The 19,537-nt window shown below is 38.5% G+C and overlaps 1 protein-coding gene and 1 long non-coding RNA gene across 5 annotated transcripts; both read left to right on the top strand.

Annotated features, from left to right (window-relative positions):
• The first annotated feature begins 5,163 nt into the window (after nucleotides 1-5,163).
• On the top strand, nucleotides 5,164-18,444 carry hdr (hematopoietic death receptor). Of its 4 annotated transcripts, none has more exons than XM_032515161.1 (11): nucleotides 5,164-5,356; nucleotides 12,088-12,241; nucleotides 12,556-12,684; nucleotides 12,814-12,925; nucleotides 13,081-13,172; nucleotides 13,362-13,460; nucleotides 15,307-15,347; nucleotides 16,828-16,890; nucleotides 17,648-17,684; nucleotides 17,889-18,251; nucleotides 18,338-18,444. In XM_032515161.1, the coding sequence occupies exons 1-10, from the start codon at nucleotides 5,333-5,335 to the stop codon at nucleotides 18,182-18,184; spliced, it is 1,047 nt and encodes a 348-aa protein (XP_032371052.1). In that variant the 5' UTR covers nucleotides 5,164-5,332; the 3' UTR covers nucleotides 18,185-18,251; nucleotides 18,338-18,444. The 4 variants fall into 4 exon arrangements, with proteins under 4 accessions (XP_032371052.1, XP_032371049.1, XP_032371048.1 ...); XM_032515158.1 differs by having other exon boundaries at nucleotides 16,828-17,061; XM_032515157.1 differs by having other exon boundaries at nucleotides 16,801-17,061.
• Nucleotides 13,473-15,300, top strand: LOC116688944 (uncharacterized). The gene is made up of 3 exons (XR_004331891.1): nucleotides 13,473-14,717; nucleotides 14,789-14,794; nucleotides 15,099-15,300. It is a non-coding gene; the product is annotated as an uncharacterized LOC116688944 (long non-coding RNA).
• Nucleotides 18,445-19,537: the final 1,093 nt, after the last annotated feature.

The raw sequence follows: 19,537 nt of genomic DNA, 5'->3' as shown, positions 1-19,537 counted from the left end.
TTGATAGTTATTATTAGGTTAACAGAGACGAAGTGAGAATTAATAAAGTAATAATGTTCGAGGTGGGAGCTCAGGAAAAAGCGTCTACTCCATCTTGCGGTCCAACCGGAAGTCCTTCATTTCCACGATCCGTCTCTTTGACATGCAACATGAATCAATAGTGTCCCAGTGTGGACACCAAAAACCATCACTTCCGTTTTTGTTTCATTAAAACTTAAACAGTTAGAAGTCAACCAGGCCTTTATGTCATCAAGGCGTTTGAGCAGTGGTCCGAGAGAGCTGCTCTTTTTAAGGGGCACATAGATCTGGCTGCTGTCACCATAGCAGTGGAATAGAATGCCATGCTTCTAAGTATGGAACCAAGCGGGAGTAGATAGAGAGAGAAAAGAAGCGGGAATAAAACTGAGCCCTGTGGGACCCCAGACGAGAGAGGAGCAGAGAAGGACACCAAGTCACCACAGCTGACACAGAAAGTGCGACCTTCCAAATAGGACCTGAACCAGTTGAGAGCTACATCCTTGATGCCCACCCACTGCTCCAAATGAAAAATCCGGATTTCATGGTCCATTTCATCGTCCACCGTGGCAAATGCACCAAAACCACAAAATAACCGGAGTCAGTAGCTAAAAATATATCATTAAATACCTTTAAAAGAGCAGTTCCGGTGCTGTGCAGAGTTTTAAAACTGGATTGGAAGACTTCAAGAATGTTGTGGTCTTTCAAAAAGGCCATTAGTTGCCTGTGGACCAATTTTTCAAGTATTTTAGAAAAGAAAGGTAGTTTAGATATTGGCCTGAAATTGGCTAGATCTGCAGGATCGAGTCAAGGTTTTTTAATTAGACTACTGCAAAAATTTTCAGGGACCACACCCGAGTAAAGGCTACCATTAGCCACTGCAAGAAGGGATTGACATGTAGTAGGGAAAACATGTTAAAAAGTCGAGGAGGGACAGTGTCACTTGGAGTCCCTGGGGGCTTCAAGTGACCAACAATCTTCTAGTGCAGACTGAGTAACAGGTTCAAACCTTCAAAAAACAGTCACAAAAGTGGCCTTAGTAAAAAAGTGAAGAAATTGTTCACACTAAGCTTGAGAGGCATCAACATAGGCAGTTGACTGGCCATTAAGAACAGAGTCAATAGTTTTAAACAACATACAAGGATTGTTAGACAGAATAATTTCAGATTGATACTGCCTTTTTGCTTCTTTCAAAGTTAATAATGACGCCAGCAATCTCGTACGATTTGAAACGACACATGCAGTTTGTCCTTCCAGTTGTGCTCAGCTTTACAGCACAATCACAAAAGGCATAAGCAATAAACTCCGCACAGAGCCACGTGCGAAAGAACACTCTGATTTGAAGTTGATATGGCTTGCTGTCTGGATTTACCCTGCAGAGATCTGAGGAACAGTTAACCATAGTCCTCAGAAATTCACCGGAGTTTAAAATTGCAACACAAAAAAAAGCAGAAAGGTATGGAATGAAACTGAACAACTGAAACTGAAAACTGAAATTGGCGAAAATGCATGCATCCGGCGGAATCTTTTGCAGCAAAGGAGCAATCCCAAGAGTGGAACGTCAAGGATATAGACTACAGCGTTCCCAACGTCGGGTGGTAATTTGGTCCAAACTCCAATATTTTTTTTTACAACAATTTGTGATTGTGCACACCTTGCCAAAATCACAGCATCAACTATATCCCCCACCCACAGACACAATTTGAAGACAAAAGTGTAAAAGACAAACACACTTTTCTTGCAGGTTTTTTTTTCAACAGTATTACAGTTCGGACTGATAGCAAGGACATTAAGTGAAACAATTGCGCGAGAGCTTAATGGCTGTATTTTAATACTTTGACATTTGATTATATACGCACATTATTAAAGACAGACATTTAGTTATTTACACTGTGTTCTGCCGTTCTAATGCTATCATGTCTTCCATGGAGCGTGGCCATCTCCTCCTGCACTCCGTAGCAGACAATGTGATGGTGAGACAGCGCCAATTAAAAATTAAGAACATATTTTTATTTAAGATTTGAGTTGGATTTTACAAGGTGTTTATGGAGCAATTCACTCGGTAAAAGCACTAATTACACTGCTGGATTTTTCTTCATGTTAACGTTGATGATATGGAGAGAAAAAACGTGTAAGGCACCAATATTTGAAAATATAACAAATAATCATTATTCTCACATCTACTTTCTGCAGTCTGACATCAGTTCACCTCCTCACCATCTGCGTCGCCAATTCCCATTGTCTCCAAATTGTTCGTACGCATGGGTCATGGGTTTTTTATAAATCATAACCTTTGCGTGGGAAGTGGCATACACACATTTTCAGCTCCGTTTTGTGTATACGCCACCTTTATAAATGAGATCAAATTCTGCTTTGTGAAGATCAAAGTGTCAGTGTCTCCATACATTCAAAAGTTACCAAAAGGATGAATAGTTTCAGCAAGTTACAGCACTAACAAAGACTGTTATTTTAATGGGTTGAGGACATTGACCAGTGTAACTTTGATCTTTGGTGATCTTACATGTGGAAGGAGCCTGGATGTTCTCAGATTATTGCTGTTGTGGACTCACCTAAAGAGACATTAGAACATTTTAGCATGTAAATTAGAGTGTGTTTTCCTCTAATTTAAATAGATTTGTGATGGGAATCATATAAGCTTTGTGAAGTAGTGGAGCTTTATTAATTATCATCTTCTGTCTAAAGAACAATGATGAACATTGTGGGACAAGCAGGACCCCAAGCAGAGCTATGATGCTCTCCCAGGTAACGTTAGGTCAGTAACGTAGCTATATGAATATGAAAAGTTATTATCCAGCTAACTACAAATTGGTGTGGTTACTGTTGGTCAGATAATACACAATGCTAGTGTATTGGTTAAGTGGAGGTGATCCATGAGCTTCTGGAACGTGGCCGGCGTCACATTCCATTCGAACAGGCCCTTTTTGGGCTCTCGGTGTCATCTCCACCTGCCAGTGCCCTGATGTTAAATCCAGCGTTCTGAAGTACCTGACGGTGGACAGTTTGTCTAAGGTGTCCTGGATGCGGGGCAGTGGATAAGCATCCTTTATGGTTCTTTCATTTGAGGGCCTGTAGTCGACACATAGCGGCGACGTCTGGGCCTTCTTTCTCACCATAACGACTGGTGCAGCCCAACTGCTGTTGCTGGTGCAACAAGCCTATTGTTTTTGTAGGGATTATCATTATTCAGCACCTCTCCCATCTCTCTCATTTTTGAGGGTCTTAACATGTGGGAAAACTCACAAAAACTTGTACCCATATCAGACTTCTTGCTGTTTATGAGTTCACTAAAACCTATAACTTGACATACACAGTGGGATTTTTGCTTATCATAGCATTAGCACAAGATTGGATTTTTTGAGTATAGTTTGAACTTAGTGAAAAAATGATCTATTTGTCTAACTGATATAATCAAAAGTAATCCAAAAAAAAGTCACTGTATTCAATGACTGAATTAATGAATGACAGTATTTTAGTGGATTAAGAGTCCCTTGATTTATTCTTTTGGGTAGTATGTATTTGTTTATTAGCTTTTTAGCAGAGCGAAATGGAATATGCAGATGTTTCTATTTTTATTTTTTTTAAATTATTTATTTTTATAGTTTTCAGTGGTGATCCAGAATGAAAATCAACAGGAATTAGAAGACAGTTTTTCTGCTTGGGGTGGAGATGGGTTAACATATTGAGTTTTATTTTTTAATCCCTTTGAAATATGCTGAAAATCGTGTTTGCTCCATGTGGACCTGCTTATATGGTTTGACACTCACTACAAGGCACACAGACATTTCACGTCCCCTAAACTCACAGCTCTAGTCAGTGTGACTGTGTATACAATTGGTTGACTGTCTTGAAAGTAGCCTAGTATGACGCATAACAGATTCTGTTGACTCAGAAAAACCTTTTCCCATCTGTCTTTACACTTATATAAGACTCATTGATTCACATGTGCTTCTTAATGTACTTTTGTGTGGCTTCATGTCCTAGGCTTGCATCTTCCCCTTCCCTTTTGACAAAGTTTGTATTCCTACAAAAAAAGAGTCAACTGACATCTCTCTAACAACATACCTTACATTTCAGTGTACAGAGACCATGTAAGAAAAGACAAAAATTACATTTTCCATATCATTAAAATTGATCTTGACCTCGGTGCAACAGATGAGCAAGAAGCAGTACAGTCTGTCTGGATGCAAAATTAATGTCTTATCTTGGACAAAGTGTCTAATAGGTTTCAGCCTCCTCCTTGGCCTTATCATCTAAAACAGAGGTTCCAGCAGTGTGCAGGGTAAAGGCCTATCTGTGTGCGCCAGACAACTACTCATTAGATATCGGTAAACTGACACAAACAAGGAGAATGATGTTTGCTAAAAAAACCTATGATGACGGCTGACTTCATGCAGTCTGGTATGAGAGGAAATTGTGCAATGGTGTGTTTTTCCCGTTAACCTGGGCCTCAGAGGAACTACTTTGAACTGGTAGTGACTTTATATTTCCAAGGTAACATACAGTGTGTGTAAAAGCAGAAGAGGTTTTATTTACATATTTTGCATTTGTAAATTAACTGGGGCCCTTTTACATCATAATTGCGTTTGATAGCCAACTTTAAATATATTTTTCTTGTACTACATCTTTACTTTTACTTAAGTGAAGCACATGACTTTTGTTTTTAAGAGTGTATGTTTACATTGTAATATTGCTGCTTATACTCAAGTAAAGGATCTAAGTAGTATTTCCTCCACTGTTTTTAGGTTTATGTCATTGGTGTAAAGTAACTAAGTATATTCACAGTATACAGTACAGTACACTAGGCCTACTTAACTTGTGTGTTTCCATGTTACTTTAAACTTCTACTCATACTTCTATTAAAAACCTATGACAAGTTTATAAAATACAATGCGTTGTTACAGAATAAACCAGTGGTTTAAAACCCTTTTGGCTTGTGACTCTTTAAAAAAGTTTAGATGTTTATTGTTAGGAATTCCACCCCGGACAAATTGCTTTACTTGTTATATTGTCATTTGTACTTAGGCCTTAGTAAATGATTTAAATCCTTCTTACGTCACTGCTCTGTGTTTTTTTGTATTGGATAAAGTCGCCTATAGGCTTTATCTGTCTGTCTGTGGTCGGATGGTGGCTCTAGGATAGGTTTCTGGGTGGGGTACCGCCCAGCCGAAGTACGTCATTACGCACACCTGCGCTAGACTTTGGGACGGGAGCATAACGCCTGTCAAAGCACTGCCACAAATTAAACTTTGGAAATGACTCCCCGTAATTCTGTGGATTTAGATATCGCTACTAAAGCATGACACATTTTCTACAATACATGGTAAGTGTCTTTAAAATCGTAAACCGCTTAAAAGTGTGCTTTTGTAGTGGGCCCAACGGCTGCTGTTTGTTAAGAGTTGCGTTGTTAAAATACTTCTGTTTCGCTCCTACAAAGATGGCATTTTCTGAAAGTAAAAAACAATTCATAAATGGTTGCGTGAGTCATTTAATTTCCGTTGAGCACATCCAAACTTTTCAACATGTAGTATGTTAACTCTCAGAAGTCTTTTAAAATGGGCTATTTTATGTTGTAGTCTGGTTGAATATTGACAATCGAATATCGATTTCGCAATTACAGCCTCTCGGCAAAATAGGATAATTGTATGTGATTTTCTGTTTGTTTTGCTAGTTTTTTTGCTAGACTCTTCGGAGAATGTCACATTCATCCGTCAAAGTCCCTCAGTCTCTCTGAGTCTGGGTGCGAAATTCCTCGTAGTCTTCAAAAAGTAGCCTAACAAGTTCATTCAAGCTCTTTTCCCCTCATAGCACACACGACAGAGCTGTTCCAAGTTCCTATGTTCGATTGCTCTGGGTAAATTAACGCTGAGTCTTACACACTAAGTAAATTAGTAATAACATTCGTGGGATAAAACCTAGGCTACATGCCCTAACGTGTCTCCCTGCTGTGTTAACCAAATCTCGATTTACAAATACGTCATTTGAAGTGCTCTTAACAGTTTCCATGCGTATATATCCTAGATTCTGGGCCAAACTGTATTTTATGAATTGTTAGTGCTCTCTCCTCAATTCGGCGGTGAAGGTATCCGCAAAAATAACGTTACTTACTTTAAAATTTGAGTATTTACGTCTGACATCACCCACGTTATCGCTCTACGTGACGTTACTCGGCTCGAACAAGTGGTGGTGTAAACTAGCCTACCCCAGAAAGTTGATATTTATCTAAATAATGGATTTATAGTGCGTCTCTTAAAGATTTAATATATGTCTTAATTTTGTAGTTGAAATGTATTTCTGCGTCGTTAAGCCAGGTCACTTTCAGTTGTTGTTTTTTCCTTCATATACGTATATGAAACCCCCTTTTTATTGTATCTGCTCTTAAAAAAAACACTTCCTGAATGTAGAGTTTGACCACAGCAGACAACAAACAAAAACCAATAAAGCAGCAACCGGAAAATAAACAATTAATAGTAGGCAATAATTGAGTATGGTCGCTCAGATTCAGAATCCTTCAAGTCCGCATATAAATTTTAACACCTCTAGAGTTTAATGTCTGTAGGAAATCCCCCTCTCCCATCATATTCACCTTCCAAGCTCCCATTGTATGGCCCGATCAGAAGTGCATTCCATTAGTTGGGCACAGTCATATGTGCGTCATCTAAACCAAACTCCATAAAACTAGGAAGGAAAAAAATATTTGTTTACAGTATCTGTAGGTAAGCCATTTCCTGTGAGCGGTACTGTGTCATCATCAAAGTAATAGGCATCATCGAAGGAGTAGTCCATCAAATACACATCTGATTAAAACACTCAATCAAGTCATTAATGCCTGCTAATTAATATGCAAAATCATTTTAAAGCTGTTGGTAGCTTTTCTCATGTCAGCAGTATTGTTCCTCAAGTTTGACTAAATCAAATTAACTAATTATTTATTAAAGTAAAGTAAAGTAAGTATTAAAGTTTAAGTAGTTTATGAAAGTAAAGTAAGTAGAAAATAACTACAAGGAGTTTTTAACAGGTTATGAAACGTCATCATTTAATACCCGTGCTTCTACATAAGCAAATAAGACCATTAGCAAGAAGATTGGCTAGTTCTAGTTATTAATAATGGCTGTACTGGCAGAGGCAGGTTTTTCAGCGAGCAGTTCGTTAACCTATTAAAATAAAGCAGGATGTTGTATGGTTATGGCTGATGCTGGGGGAGGATCAGCTAAGAAATAACGAACATAATTGACTGAAGGACAACATCAAAAATGCTAAAAAAGGACAGTGATTGAACATGGGCAAAAACACAAGTCAGCCTTGGTCCATCAGTCAACAGGAAAGGATTCAAAAGCGATCCTGAATTGGCCCTCTTCCTCCTCTTAATTTACGAAAGGGAATGCGATCTGGTTGTGCATTAAGATCTGGTTGTGCTGTAATACATGAATTTACGTTGGTGGCTAAAACAAAGCTAGCCAACTGGCTCATAACATAACATTTCATTTTGGCCTTGCTTCCGAGATATATCTTGATGTTGGCTTATTTTAATGAAGAAAACATTACAAGTGAATGATGATAACTTTAGCTTTATCCCAAGGTCACAACCCAGCCTCACAGCAGTTTTTGAAATGTTCAGGTAATTTAATTTATTGTTTTGTGTACACGGACACATCGGTTTTTTTTGTGATGCTCAGCACGTTTTTTGAACTAATGTATTTCAATGGGAAGCATCTCTTGTAATCACGGCACAAATCTTTCGGCCAGTCGGGCTGCAGCAGAGAAGATGTATACAGCTTTAATAAGCTTTTTAATAATTGCTATTTTTAGCCGCATGACCGTTTTTATAATCAACATTTATTCATGAGATCTTGTCATGGTTTAACGTTATTATTTTGGTCTTATTGCCAGGAAAGCTGGATTGCTTTGTTGTTTATTGATATTTTTTAAACATATCAAACAAATCTATCAACATTTATTTAGATGTAATCATGGTATGCATTTCTTTATTTTAATAATATTATTTCAGTCTTATTACCGGTGAAATATTACAGTATGCCGTAAAACAGAACACTATCAATGGGCCGAGCTGGGTGCATTCAAAGCCGATGTCCTACAAGGCAGTGCAGGCATTCAAATTAGGGAATCAGACAGCAATCAGCGGGTCTTTAACGCCAGCATCACTTCAATCTACATATTATATCAAGCCCAGCACAATAGCTACTGAGTTTACATCAGAAAATTGTAGGTCATCCATGATTTTATATCATTTATGCATGCTTGAAGGTTAGCTAGCTGACTGGTTTTGTCTGGCTTGATTGATAGATATAATTAGGTGTCATCTGCATGTGAGTGAAAGTCAATTGAGTGTTTCCTAATAATATTGCCTAGGGAAGCATATATAAGGAGAAGAGGCACTGAGCACTGAGCCTTGTTGAACGCCATGGCTAACTTTAGCGTGCTTGGAGGATTCTTTGTTAACATTAACAAATTGAGATTGATCAGATAAATAGGACTTAAACCAACTTAGTGCAATTCCTTTAATGCCAACTAAATGTTCTAGTCTCTGTAACAGGATGGTATGGTCAATAGCGTTGAATGCAGCACTAAAATCTAGTAAGACAAGTACAGAGACAGTGTCTTCAGCAGTTAGAAGGTCATTAGTAAATTTCACCAGTGCCGTCTCTGTGCTATGGTGCTTTCTAAATCCTGACTGAAAGTCCTCAAATAGACTATTGCTTTGTAGAAAATCAAGTAACTGATTAGCGACTACCTTCTCAAGGATCTTGGATTGAAAGGGTAGATTAGATAGACGTAGGTCTATAGTTGGTTAAGACCTCAAGGTCGAGGGAGGGCTTTTTCAGGAGAGGTTTTATCACAGCTACTTTAAATTAATTAATACATTAATTTATTAAAGGACTATAGGATAAAAGCAGTCTAAGTATATGTCAGGTCTTGTCGTTCTTACTATTGGTCCTGCGTAAAAAGGTGAACCGTTAGAAGTTGAGGGCAAAAGGTGATGAATTTTTATCTCTAATTGTTATAATTTTATTAATAAAGGAGCTCATAAAGTCGTCACTACTCAGAGCTATAGGAATAGATGGCTCAATAGAGCTGTGACTATCTGTCAGCCTGGCTACAGTGCTGAAAAGAAACCTTGGGATGTTCTTATTTTCTTCTATTAGTGATGAGTAATAGTCTGATCTGACATTTCTGAGAGACTTTCTAAACATTTTCAGGCTATCTTGCTAATCTAAACAAGATTCTTCCAGATTGGTGGAACGCCATTTACTTCAAGTTTTCGCAAGCTTTGTTTTAATTTACGAGTTTGGGAGTTATACCAAGGTGCTAGATTCATTTGCTTCATCATCTTCGGAGCAACAGAGTCTAACGTCATTTGTAGGCAGGTCGTAGCACCGTCTACAAAATCTAATTTCGTATAGTCTGGTAGTAAGAATTTGAAAGTTATTAAAGAATGGTCTGACAATAAAGGATTCTGCAGAAATACTAATAAATCTTCATTTTGATGCCATATGCCAGCACAAGGTCTAGGGTGGGGTTAGAACAGTGAGTGGCCTTATGCACACTCTGACTGAAACCAATTGAATCCAATATTGAGTTAAAAGCAGTACTAAGGCTATTGTTGTCAACATCTACATGGATATTAAAATCATCTACATGAAGTACTTTGTCTGATTTAAGGACTACACCTAATAAAAACTCAACTTTCAAACAAGTTATAATTTAGTTTAGGATGGGATCAATTAACAGGCTTGAATCTAAGATGGCTGCAACTCCTCCTCCTCGGCCAGAGCTTCAAGGAATTTGAGTCTTATCATGACTTGGAGGAGTGGAATTATTTAGACTAACATATTCTTCATGGCACAGTCATGTTTCAGTAAAACAGTTTGATTATATGATACCAAATCGTAGTAGTAGTAGTACTAGTACAGCTTTAGAAGACAGAGATCTAATTACTTGTCCACATCTAATTTTCTTATTCTGTTCTCTCATTGCAGTGGTAGTTTTAATTCCAATTAGGTTCTTAAGTATAGCTCCTCTTTTGTGTACCTTTGATTTAACCGTTGGGGGACAGACACCATGGTTATGGGACTTTGAGTGGGCGACTGCTCCAGCGGGAGCACAGAGAAGCACGTAGCACTGCACCTCCAATTACTGATTTCAACCTTGGGTTGTCATGGTTATTACCGATAACAGATTTGGTCAGATTTCTTGATATGAGAGCTGCTCCGTCCAAAGTAGGAAGAGTGCTGTTTCTCCTAATCAGACCAAGCTTTCCCCAGAAAGTTCTCCAGTTATCTAGGTAGCCAACCTCTAGGGCTGGGACTATTTGTCGACGCAAATTATTTATGTCAACGCGTCACGTCTAAAAATAACATGGCTGCTTCCAGCAACAGCGAAAGTATGGATTCTTCGCAACAACACATTGAGAAAACGGCTTGCACATGTTCTTCTAAAGTGTGGGAGTATTTTACTCTTAACACCAACAACAACGTGGTAGTCTGTGGACTTTGAAAAATGATCCTTGAGTCAGAATAACAGCAGCAAAACACCATAAGTTCTGCTCACCTATGCCTCACCAGCTTCTCCCGTAGCTCACCCATATACAGTATGTCCTGCACTGACTTGTCCTGCAGTGTGAGCTAAACTGTGCTGTGTCTCCTCGGCACGGTCTTCAATAATTGCGCAACCAGGACAGATTGTTTCAGATATCTTACGAGTCCTTTAACACGGCGGTTACAACGCCCCACATGTTAAAAAACTGTCTGGTTTAAATCTGACTCTGGCTCAAAATTCCCTTTTACAAAGAAGAGAGACAATTTGCACTTTTTAAAACTTTTTTTTATTTTTTTTATTTCACTTTTTTTAATTTGTGTATGCCTCTTGAAAGTGACTTGAAATGTTATTTTTTTTATTGTTGTTAGAGACTGGCATGGTGTTATTTCCATTAGCTTAATAGCTGGTTTGATTTGCATTGAGACATGATCTTGTGGAAAGATCCCAATGCATATCTCTATGTATGGTGAAGGGTATGTGATGATGGGGCGGGCTATTTTAATTCCATGGGCCAAGGGAACTTTATCAGGATGCATAGTATCCTGGATCCATGAAATAACTGGCCTTTAAAAATAAAGATCTGCCTGCCTCTGTGGGAATTTCACATAGGACTGTGTATACTTATGCCCCCTGTATTTACAATACATTATTCATTCACAAAGAAAATTGGTGTCATTAAAAGGTTGGATTTTCCTAATTTCTTTGAATTAAGGCATTTAGATAAATTTCCAAAAAGATGTTTTTTATTCCTCTTTTTAATCAGCTTTAGCATGGGTTTTTAAACTTCCTCAAGCCACTGTATGTTACTGAGGTCGAGACCTTTCCAACGATGTGTTTGCTATAGCGTTTCCTATTTATTTTTACATTTCATGGAGACCACTTTGCAGGCGATAGCCTCTTTTTATCGCCCCCAGAGGGATATTTTCCTTGAGTTCAAATGCTTCACACGTAACACTTGACATATTTTATCATACAGCTGACTTATACTTACAATAAAATAACAGCATAAACAAATTGATATGAAGCCAGATTGAAGCACGTCACACAGCCACAATCTATCCTTTGATTAGACTTTCCATGCACATCTATCACAATGTCCCAGAGTCCAATGTGACTCAAATACCATCCCTTTATTTAACAGTATTCAGTTTACTATGATCTCATGGAAGCTCATTCAAAAAGGTGAAACCAGTCAGTCATCTGACTTTATTATCAACAACAAATACGGGGTTATCAAAATGAGGGCTGCAACTAATATTTATAACCGTTATTGTTTAGTTGGCCTCTGATAATTCTTTGGTCAATAAAATGTTGGATATTTTATTATTTAATTCTAAGTGGAAGTTGACCAATTTAAATGCAAATGAATTTTAGAAATCTTCGCATTTACTACACTAAATGTTCAATAAATTGATTCCAAAACAAAAAGAAATCAACCAATAACTACAATATTTATTGTTTTTAACATGTTGACTGTCCTAATTTTTTTCCCCAAAGGCTTTTTTGACATTTCTCTGGCACCTCAAACCCATGGGGGCATATCCGCACTCTGGCCTTGACTTAGTAGGCAACAGGACAAGGCGGGACGTCCCCTGCAGACCAGACCTAGAGTATCTGGATGGTAACATCTGCTGTTTATACTGTCCAGCTGGTAAGACACATAGAGCCACACTTTATGTAGTCCACTCAGACTGAAGTTCTGTCACCAGATCGAATCAATAAAATCCGTGTGTGTGTGTGTGTGTGTGTGTGTGTGTGTGTGTGTGTGTGTGTGTGTGTGTGGTGTGTGTGTGTGTGTGTGTGTGTGTGTGTGTGTGTGTGTGTGTGTGTGTGTGTGTGTGTGTGTGTGTGTGTGTGTGTGGTGTGTGTGTGTGTGTGTGTGTGTGTGTGTGTGTGTGTGTGTGGTGTGTGTGTGTGTGTGTGTGTGTGTGTGTGTGTTTTGTGTGTGTGTGTGGTGTGTGTAAGGTACACGTAAGATATCGCCCTGCACCAGTGCAGGAGAGCAGGGGAAGTGTGTGGAATGCGACGATGGGACATACACTGAGCACGCTAACGGACTGCAGCTGTGTTTGAAGTGCACACGGTGTCGCTCAGGTAATTGCTCGCCAGATTTACACTATTGATTGGAATGACTCTGGAAGAAAAATCCATATTCAACCTTTTCAAAGTGCTCCGAGCATAAACTCAGACTTAACAAGGTCTTTTTTCATGTTGCTTTCTCAGATCAGGAAGTTGTAAGGCCATGTACTCCCACTCAAGATACTGAATGTCAGTGCAAATTGGGAAGATTTTGTGCTCCTGACCAAGCATGTGAGGTGTGCAAGACGTGTTCAAGGTGAGTCTATGCAAACCAAACAGGACACACCTGATGCTTGGTTTAGATTTAATGACGGAAGAATAATCCTTCTTTGTGTCACTTATATCTGAATTAGAGACAATTGTTCTTAAAACAGCCTCATTCATTTGTATTCCTTCATGCATACAATTCAGTTGTGAAGAAGATGAAGAGATGGAGAGGAGCTGCACCTCTACTTCCAACACAGAGTGCAAGAAAATCCAGAGCAATGCTGGCTCTTCCTCAGGTACACAGCACAGTGGATCTTAATGCCACCTGAAAAGCACAACATTTGCTTTGTATTTTTTATTTTATTTTAAGACAAAAATGCATGCAACTTTACACATGATGCTGCAACACCAGAAAAGCAAAGTATGAAATGTATTATCATTAACATAATATGGTGCTAATAGTTGTCTATTGCTTTTTTTATCAGCAAAGGCCTCTGTGATTGTGCCACTTGTACTGATTGCTGCTCTGGTTATTGGTGGGATAATCATTGTTGTGTGCACAAGGAGACGTCGTAAAGCAACAGGTAGGTAAAAAACAATTTCTAGGAAAGATAATGGCTGGGAAATATTTAAAATCCTTTATTTCCAAGTTTTCTTAAAGATAAAATGTGTATCCAGGGAGAGTTGCTGTACTTAAACCATTTTAAAATCTTCTAGTTTAATTTTTTTTGCCCTACCACAATCAGCATAAACCGACTGGAACTATGACAACATCAACAGATGCAGTCAGAAAATCAGGATCTGGCAAAGTAAATTATAGCATCCAGTATGACACTACACATCGAATTGTTTGTCTTGTTGAAGGCTAAAGAAATTTCTTGTTTACCTTGAAATACAGTCCAAAACCTATACATATTCAGTGTACTCTCAAATTGGACAAAAAAGAACTTCGTAATGTTTGTCCTCTAGTAAAAATAGTTGCTGATTATATACTAGTTGATTAATCAGTCAAGTCAGTTGGTTCAGCGCTAAATGGTTCGTTTTTTAAACGATGTACATATAAGGAAACATTGTGGCAGGGCTCAAGCACTTTTTTATGAATTTTTGTATGTATTTATAAAGGACGTCGCACATTAATTAACATTTCTGTAAATGTGCCAGTGTTAGCCAGCTGGCAGATTTTTCACTGTATGCCTTTGGAAAGATGTTTTGAGACCAGAGCAAAAGCTTGAGCTAACATTCCTTTTAGGTCTCTTCTCTTTAATAATAAACACCTCTAGCACCAATAAGCACCTCTACGGTGCTTATTTCTTTGACAGGTCTGTTTCTTTGATGCTGATGGGTTTTTTCCTACTCCAGTAATTAATGTACTCAACATCAACATAATGCAATGTTGATACTGTTGCAAATCAGTAAGCATGGCTTCCAGAGACCTAGCATTAGCCAGATTTGGTTGAACAATGTCAACATACTGTTTTATCCACTTGTTCGGCTGTCCAGTGGGGCATGTCGTGAAGCTCTGGCTTCTCATTTTGCATTCAACACACATGGATTAGGCTACAAAATATTTAATTAACTAAAACAAACAATGGACTTACTGTCAAAACCTTCAGGTAGAACTTGCGTTTTTAAATGGATGTGACTAGGCCTGAAAGACTTATTATCTGATTCACAGGGCGTGTCATTATGTGATTCACAGGGTGTGTCAGACAGAAACATGTTGGGTACTAAAGGTTTTGGGATGAGCAGTGATATCACTGCAGGCTTTGTGTCCTTGACACACATGGGCTGTGCTCGACACAGCCTTTCCAACATGCTGCATGGTTTTCTGTAGCAATATGGTCAGAAACCTGCTTTGCTGGACTACAAATGGCAGGTATGGCATTGATTGTTTCAGTTAATGATCACACAGCAGCAGGTAGTACAGCAGTTGATGTGCTTACACTTTTGCTGATGATGTTTGAAAAAGGTGTAGTAGGATAATAAAATGTAAATATCAGATTGGCCTGCATAGTCAACATGTGAAACCACTGTCTGTAACACTGTATGTTGTCAGTAACAAACTTGAAACTGGACTGCATCCAGTTGTTGGCAAGTAACACTTTTTCCATTTGGATCCTGTCATGACAAGCCATTTGAAGACAAATTTCCTGGTCTCTACCGTTTGCAATGCTGTTGGTAAACTCCACTCAATCTAGCACAAATTAGTGTCACACGGTTAGGTTTCAGAGCTGATCTATGAAAATGGATCTGACACCACTGATTGGTGTGGCCATAGGTGCTGAAATTAATGTCTGACCAGCAGCCTTTTTTTGCCCTTTTTGTTTAATGAGTTTTGATTTATCCATTAAGGTAAATTTAATTCACAAATACGTGTTGTAAAATGGCTCCTTTTGCATTGCATAATTCTCTTCTCCCATCCATTTTCAGATTCTCAGAGAAATGTACCTGATGGGCTAAAAGCTGGACTGGTGAGTCACTGATGGTAATTTCATGTGCAGTGGATGCAGTATTGGGTCTGGACGTTTTCTCCAGAAATGAGTGCATTCCATATATTGTAAAAATAAGTGTTTGTAATTGATTACACATTTATTCTCTCTCTTGGGTACATGTTGTCCAGAGGCAATACCCAATTGCAGCTGCAAGGGGGGGAAATGTTACTTTTTAAGCATGCAATGAATGCTATTAATGCTACTGCAAACCTGAGCCCTGTTTTATTTGTTGATCACTCTACTTAGCAACCCATAATGACAAAGTGAAAGCATGTGTTTGCAAATATATTAAAACTCAAAACATGAAATCTAATTTACATAAATATTCAGACTCTTAATTCAGAACTTTGTAGAATCCCCTTTGACAGCAATTACAACTTTGAATTGTGTTGGGTAAGTCTCTACATGCTTTGCACACCTGGATTTAAAAGGTTTGTCCCATTCTGCCTGGCAGCTACCCTTAAGCTCCGTCCAATTGGATAGGACACTTCTGCGCACTGCCATCTACAGGTCTCTCCACAGATATTCCATGGGGTTTTAGTCTGGGCTTTGGCTGGGCCACGCTAGGACAGTTAGAGATTTGTCTCAAAGCCACTCCAGCGTTGTCTTGGCTGTATGCTTTTGGTCATGGTCCCCCTGAGAAGCTTCGTCGTGCTGAGAAGCTTCTCCATAGGGATGGTATTACCAAGGATTTGACCAGATGTAATGCTTAGAGTTCTGCCCTAAGAGAATATTTTCCCTTTTGCTCTGAGTCCTTTAAATGGTGTTTGGCATTCTCCAAGCGGCTTCTGACTTCCGTCTAGCCACTCTACCATAAAGGAGGATTTTTTTAAGTTCTCAGAGAGTTGGATTAGCAAAGATGGAAAACGGCGCGAGATCCAGGAAAGATGTGAAGGAGAAATCATAAGGAACTAGGAAAAAACAACCCAGGTCTATAAGAATCCGACTGCACTTGCACTCAACATAATTATACAATGGCGGATATTGGTTATTGATGTGGGTTTGCCGTGGTGAAACTACAGAAAGCGTATCTGAATACTTCTCCCTGTACAATGCTTTTCAATGCCGGCTCTATAAACGTGCACAACCTGATGAAAAATATTCCTTCATTACGACTTTGTCATTATGGGTTCTTGATTGGCAAAAATCTACAACACAAAATGTGCAAAAAGTGAAGGGGTCTGTTACTTTTTGCAACCACTGTATATTTCAGAATGTATTTAAAACAAGGGCCGAGCAGGACAATAAAGTGATAGCTGAGACTAAAGTTTCCTTAGATTTTATTGATGGATTTTATACAAAGAATGAAGATGAATACAGAAGCCCATACCTAATGTAGAGTAGACTAAGAAATATATAAAAGCTGTATAAAAGTCTCTTTCTTCAAACGGACATAAATATTATCTGTTTGAACATGTTCCTGATCCTCTAGCATTACAGTCAAAACTGTCCCACTAAGGAAAGGAGCAACGGAGAAACCCCAGGGCAGACCTGCTCGAATCTTATCCTGTCCCGGCAACTGGTGAGAGCCAAATCCTCAGCCGGCATTGAGGAAGAGCGCAAAGTGCTGTGTGAAAGCCTCTGCAGCTCAGCCAGTAACTCCCAGCACAGTCTAACTGGCCTGCCCTGCTCTGCCTTCCCTGCATATCCCCCATCAGCCAGCCCCATGGTCCCCACCCAGCCCAACAGCAGGGTGAGACCCGACAAGCTCATTTCCACCCCTGCTTCTATCCTCGCTTCCCTTTTTGCTTATTTCCTTCTCACCTGCTTACTCCTATAGAGTAATTCTTTGCTGTCTAAACAGCAGACATCCTCCGCCGTCTGGTTACACTGGTCTGACTCTGCTCCTCCTTCCAATTCTCCGCTTTGATTCTGGCGTTACAAAGTGCATGAAAACGCATGTTACTATCACAAATGCATAAGTCTATGTGAGAAACATTGACTTTTATTTCAAAATTAATAATGACCATTCTCCGTGTTCACCTTCTGTTTTTTTGCAGTTCAATAACATGTTATGCAATATAATTGTTGTTGACCCACCGTGTCTCTCTGCTAATTTACGTTACTGTCAACTATTGTGAAACATGCCTTCTGTAGTGTCATATGTCTGTGTTGATAATGTTACTAATAACATGCGAGTCATCTTAAGAGGGATTTTTGGACATGCCAAGCAATTGGATCATTAATGAGTTTTATTCACCAGGACTGACATTTTCTGACTCGTTAATATTTGCAATAGACTTCTTTGATTAATGATTGTTCTCTGTTTTGTCATTTAGGAAGATAAGCAATTTCCCAAGCTTGTTCCTGTGAATGGTAAAGTGTCTTTTACTTTTGTTCCTTCTTTCAAACAATAGACCCCTCCTTATGATGACACAGTGACAACACTGGTACACCTTTGTTAAAAACAGTGGATATTTCAGTTATGTACAAGTTCTAAATGTTCAAAATCACTTAATAATGATACCTTTAACTACAATGGTCACTGCATACCTGAGAGGTCTATACCTTTTTTTGTAGGTGAAGAGTCTCTGAGGAAATGCTTTGAGTATTTTGAAGAAATAGACTTCGGCTACCACAAGAGATTCTTCCGGCACCTTGGGATAATGGACAATGTGATCAAAAGCAAAGACCACCTTCTCTATGATGACAAGATCCATGAATTGTTGAACATTTGGGTGGAGAAAGAGGGCAGAGAAGCCACCTTAAATGACCTGCTAAAAGCATTACTTGATTTGAATCAAAGGCGAACAGCTGAGTCTGTAAAGGAAAATGCTGTTCTTAATGGTCATTACTTTTGTGATAATGAGAGGTGAACTGTTCAATAAAACCCCTCGCAAAAAGCACTCAAGGTGACGAAGACCTCTAACCTGTTACCTGAAACAATTTGAAACACGCAGTAAAACTGGTTGTAGGAGCATAGCACAAGGCAACTGCCCATAGTGCTCTTTTGGCATAAATAGTGAATGTGTTCAGGCATGAAAAACTCATGGTGTGAGGTCTTTGTTGGAGTAAGCTTGAGTATTGTCCATACTGGTTCAATAAGCACCTCAGAAGGCTACCTACTGTCCATAGTGGTCTTTTGTTGAATAGTAAATCTGTTTGGACAAAAAAAGCACATCACTCTTACATTTACAATGTGAATATTTTACTGAAGCTGCTGCTACTTCAGTAAGGGCATGAGGTAATGCAGGGCATTGTTTAATTACAGTCATGCTTGACCTTACATATGTTCCAAAATGAGCTTGAATTCAGTTTTTTTGTTCTTGTTTATTTTGTGTCTTATTTATCAGGTGTGAAAAACATTTTTACTTAAAATGAGACCAAATCTTAAGACGGGTTGATTGTTACACCTAGTGAATGTAATGTTCATTAGACCTTATGAATTAATGTCATAATGGCTGCACTGATTGAGCAATGGAACATATGAAGCAACAAACAGAATGTCTTGTGATCAATTGTTACAAGATTATATTATTATGCTGGACAGAAGTTATGTTTGGTTGTAAAAAGTATGTGCTCTGGCTGACAGTATTGTAAAATTGTTGATTAAAAGTGTTGCCCTAATCAAGGTTCAGCTTGGTTGTTGATTTACTAAAGGATGTGTTCGATAATGATTAATTGATTTTTGTGTCTGAGATGTATTTCTGGTCTGTTGTTACAGTTCTGACATAATCCTGATCATAATGACCTCTCAAAAGTTTACCAAACCACAAAAGGTTCTATGGAAGTGCACCAGTTTAGCTTTGTAGTACCAAGTGCCTTGTTTTTTAAAGATGTTAGTCACAATGTTACATACTATCTACTTATATTTTATCACTTACTACTGAATAGTCTGTTTTCTCTCACTTTCATGGCCTGTAGTGTTTGTCAGCCTATTGTTTTTATATTAATTTACTTTTTAACTTTACAAACCTAATCAGTTGTTGCTTTTTTACAGAATAATTGCAAGCTAATGGGCTCTGACATATCAAATTCAAAAATTAGGCTTGAGAGCAAAAGTTAAAGTACAACTTATGTGTAAATAAAATTAAAAAACACTGCTCCTTTCTCTTGTTTTCTTTGTCTGACATTACATGGGTTTTGTGGTATTCCTTTAACACATAGTGCTCTGTTTGGTTTTGTGGGGAATTGTGCACTGATAAATTCTACTTGAATCAAATATCATT

The sequence above is a fragment of the Etheostoma spectabile genome, chromosome 5 (genome assembly GCF_008692095.1).
Source record: "Etheostoma spectabile isolate EspeVRDwgs_2016 chromosome 5, UIUC_Espe_1.0, whole genome shotgun sequence".
Lineage (NCBI taxonomy): Eukaryota > Metazoa > Chordata > Actinopteri > Perciformes > Percidae > Etheostoma > Etheostoma spectabile.
The sequence above is the reverse complement of the archived record's forward strand: the minus strand, read 5'-3'. Positions and strand labels throughout refer to the sequence as shown.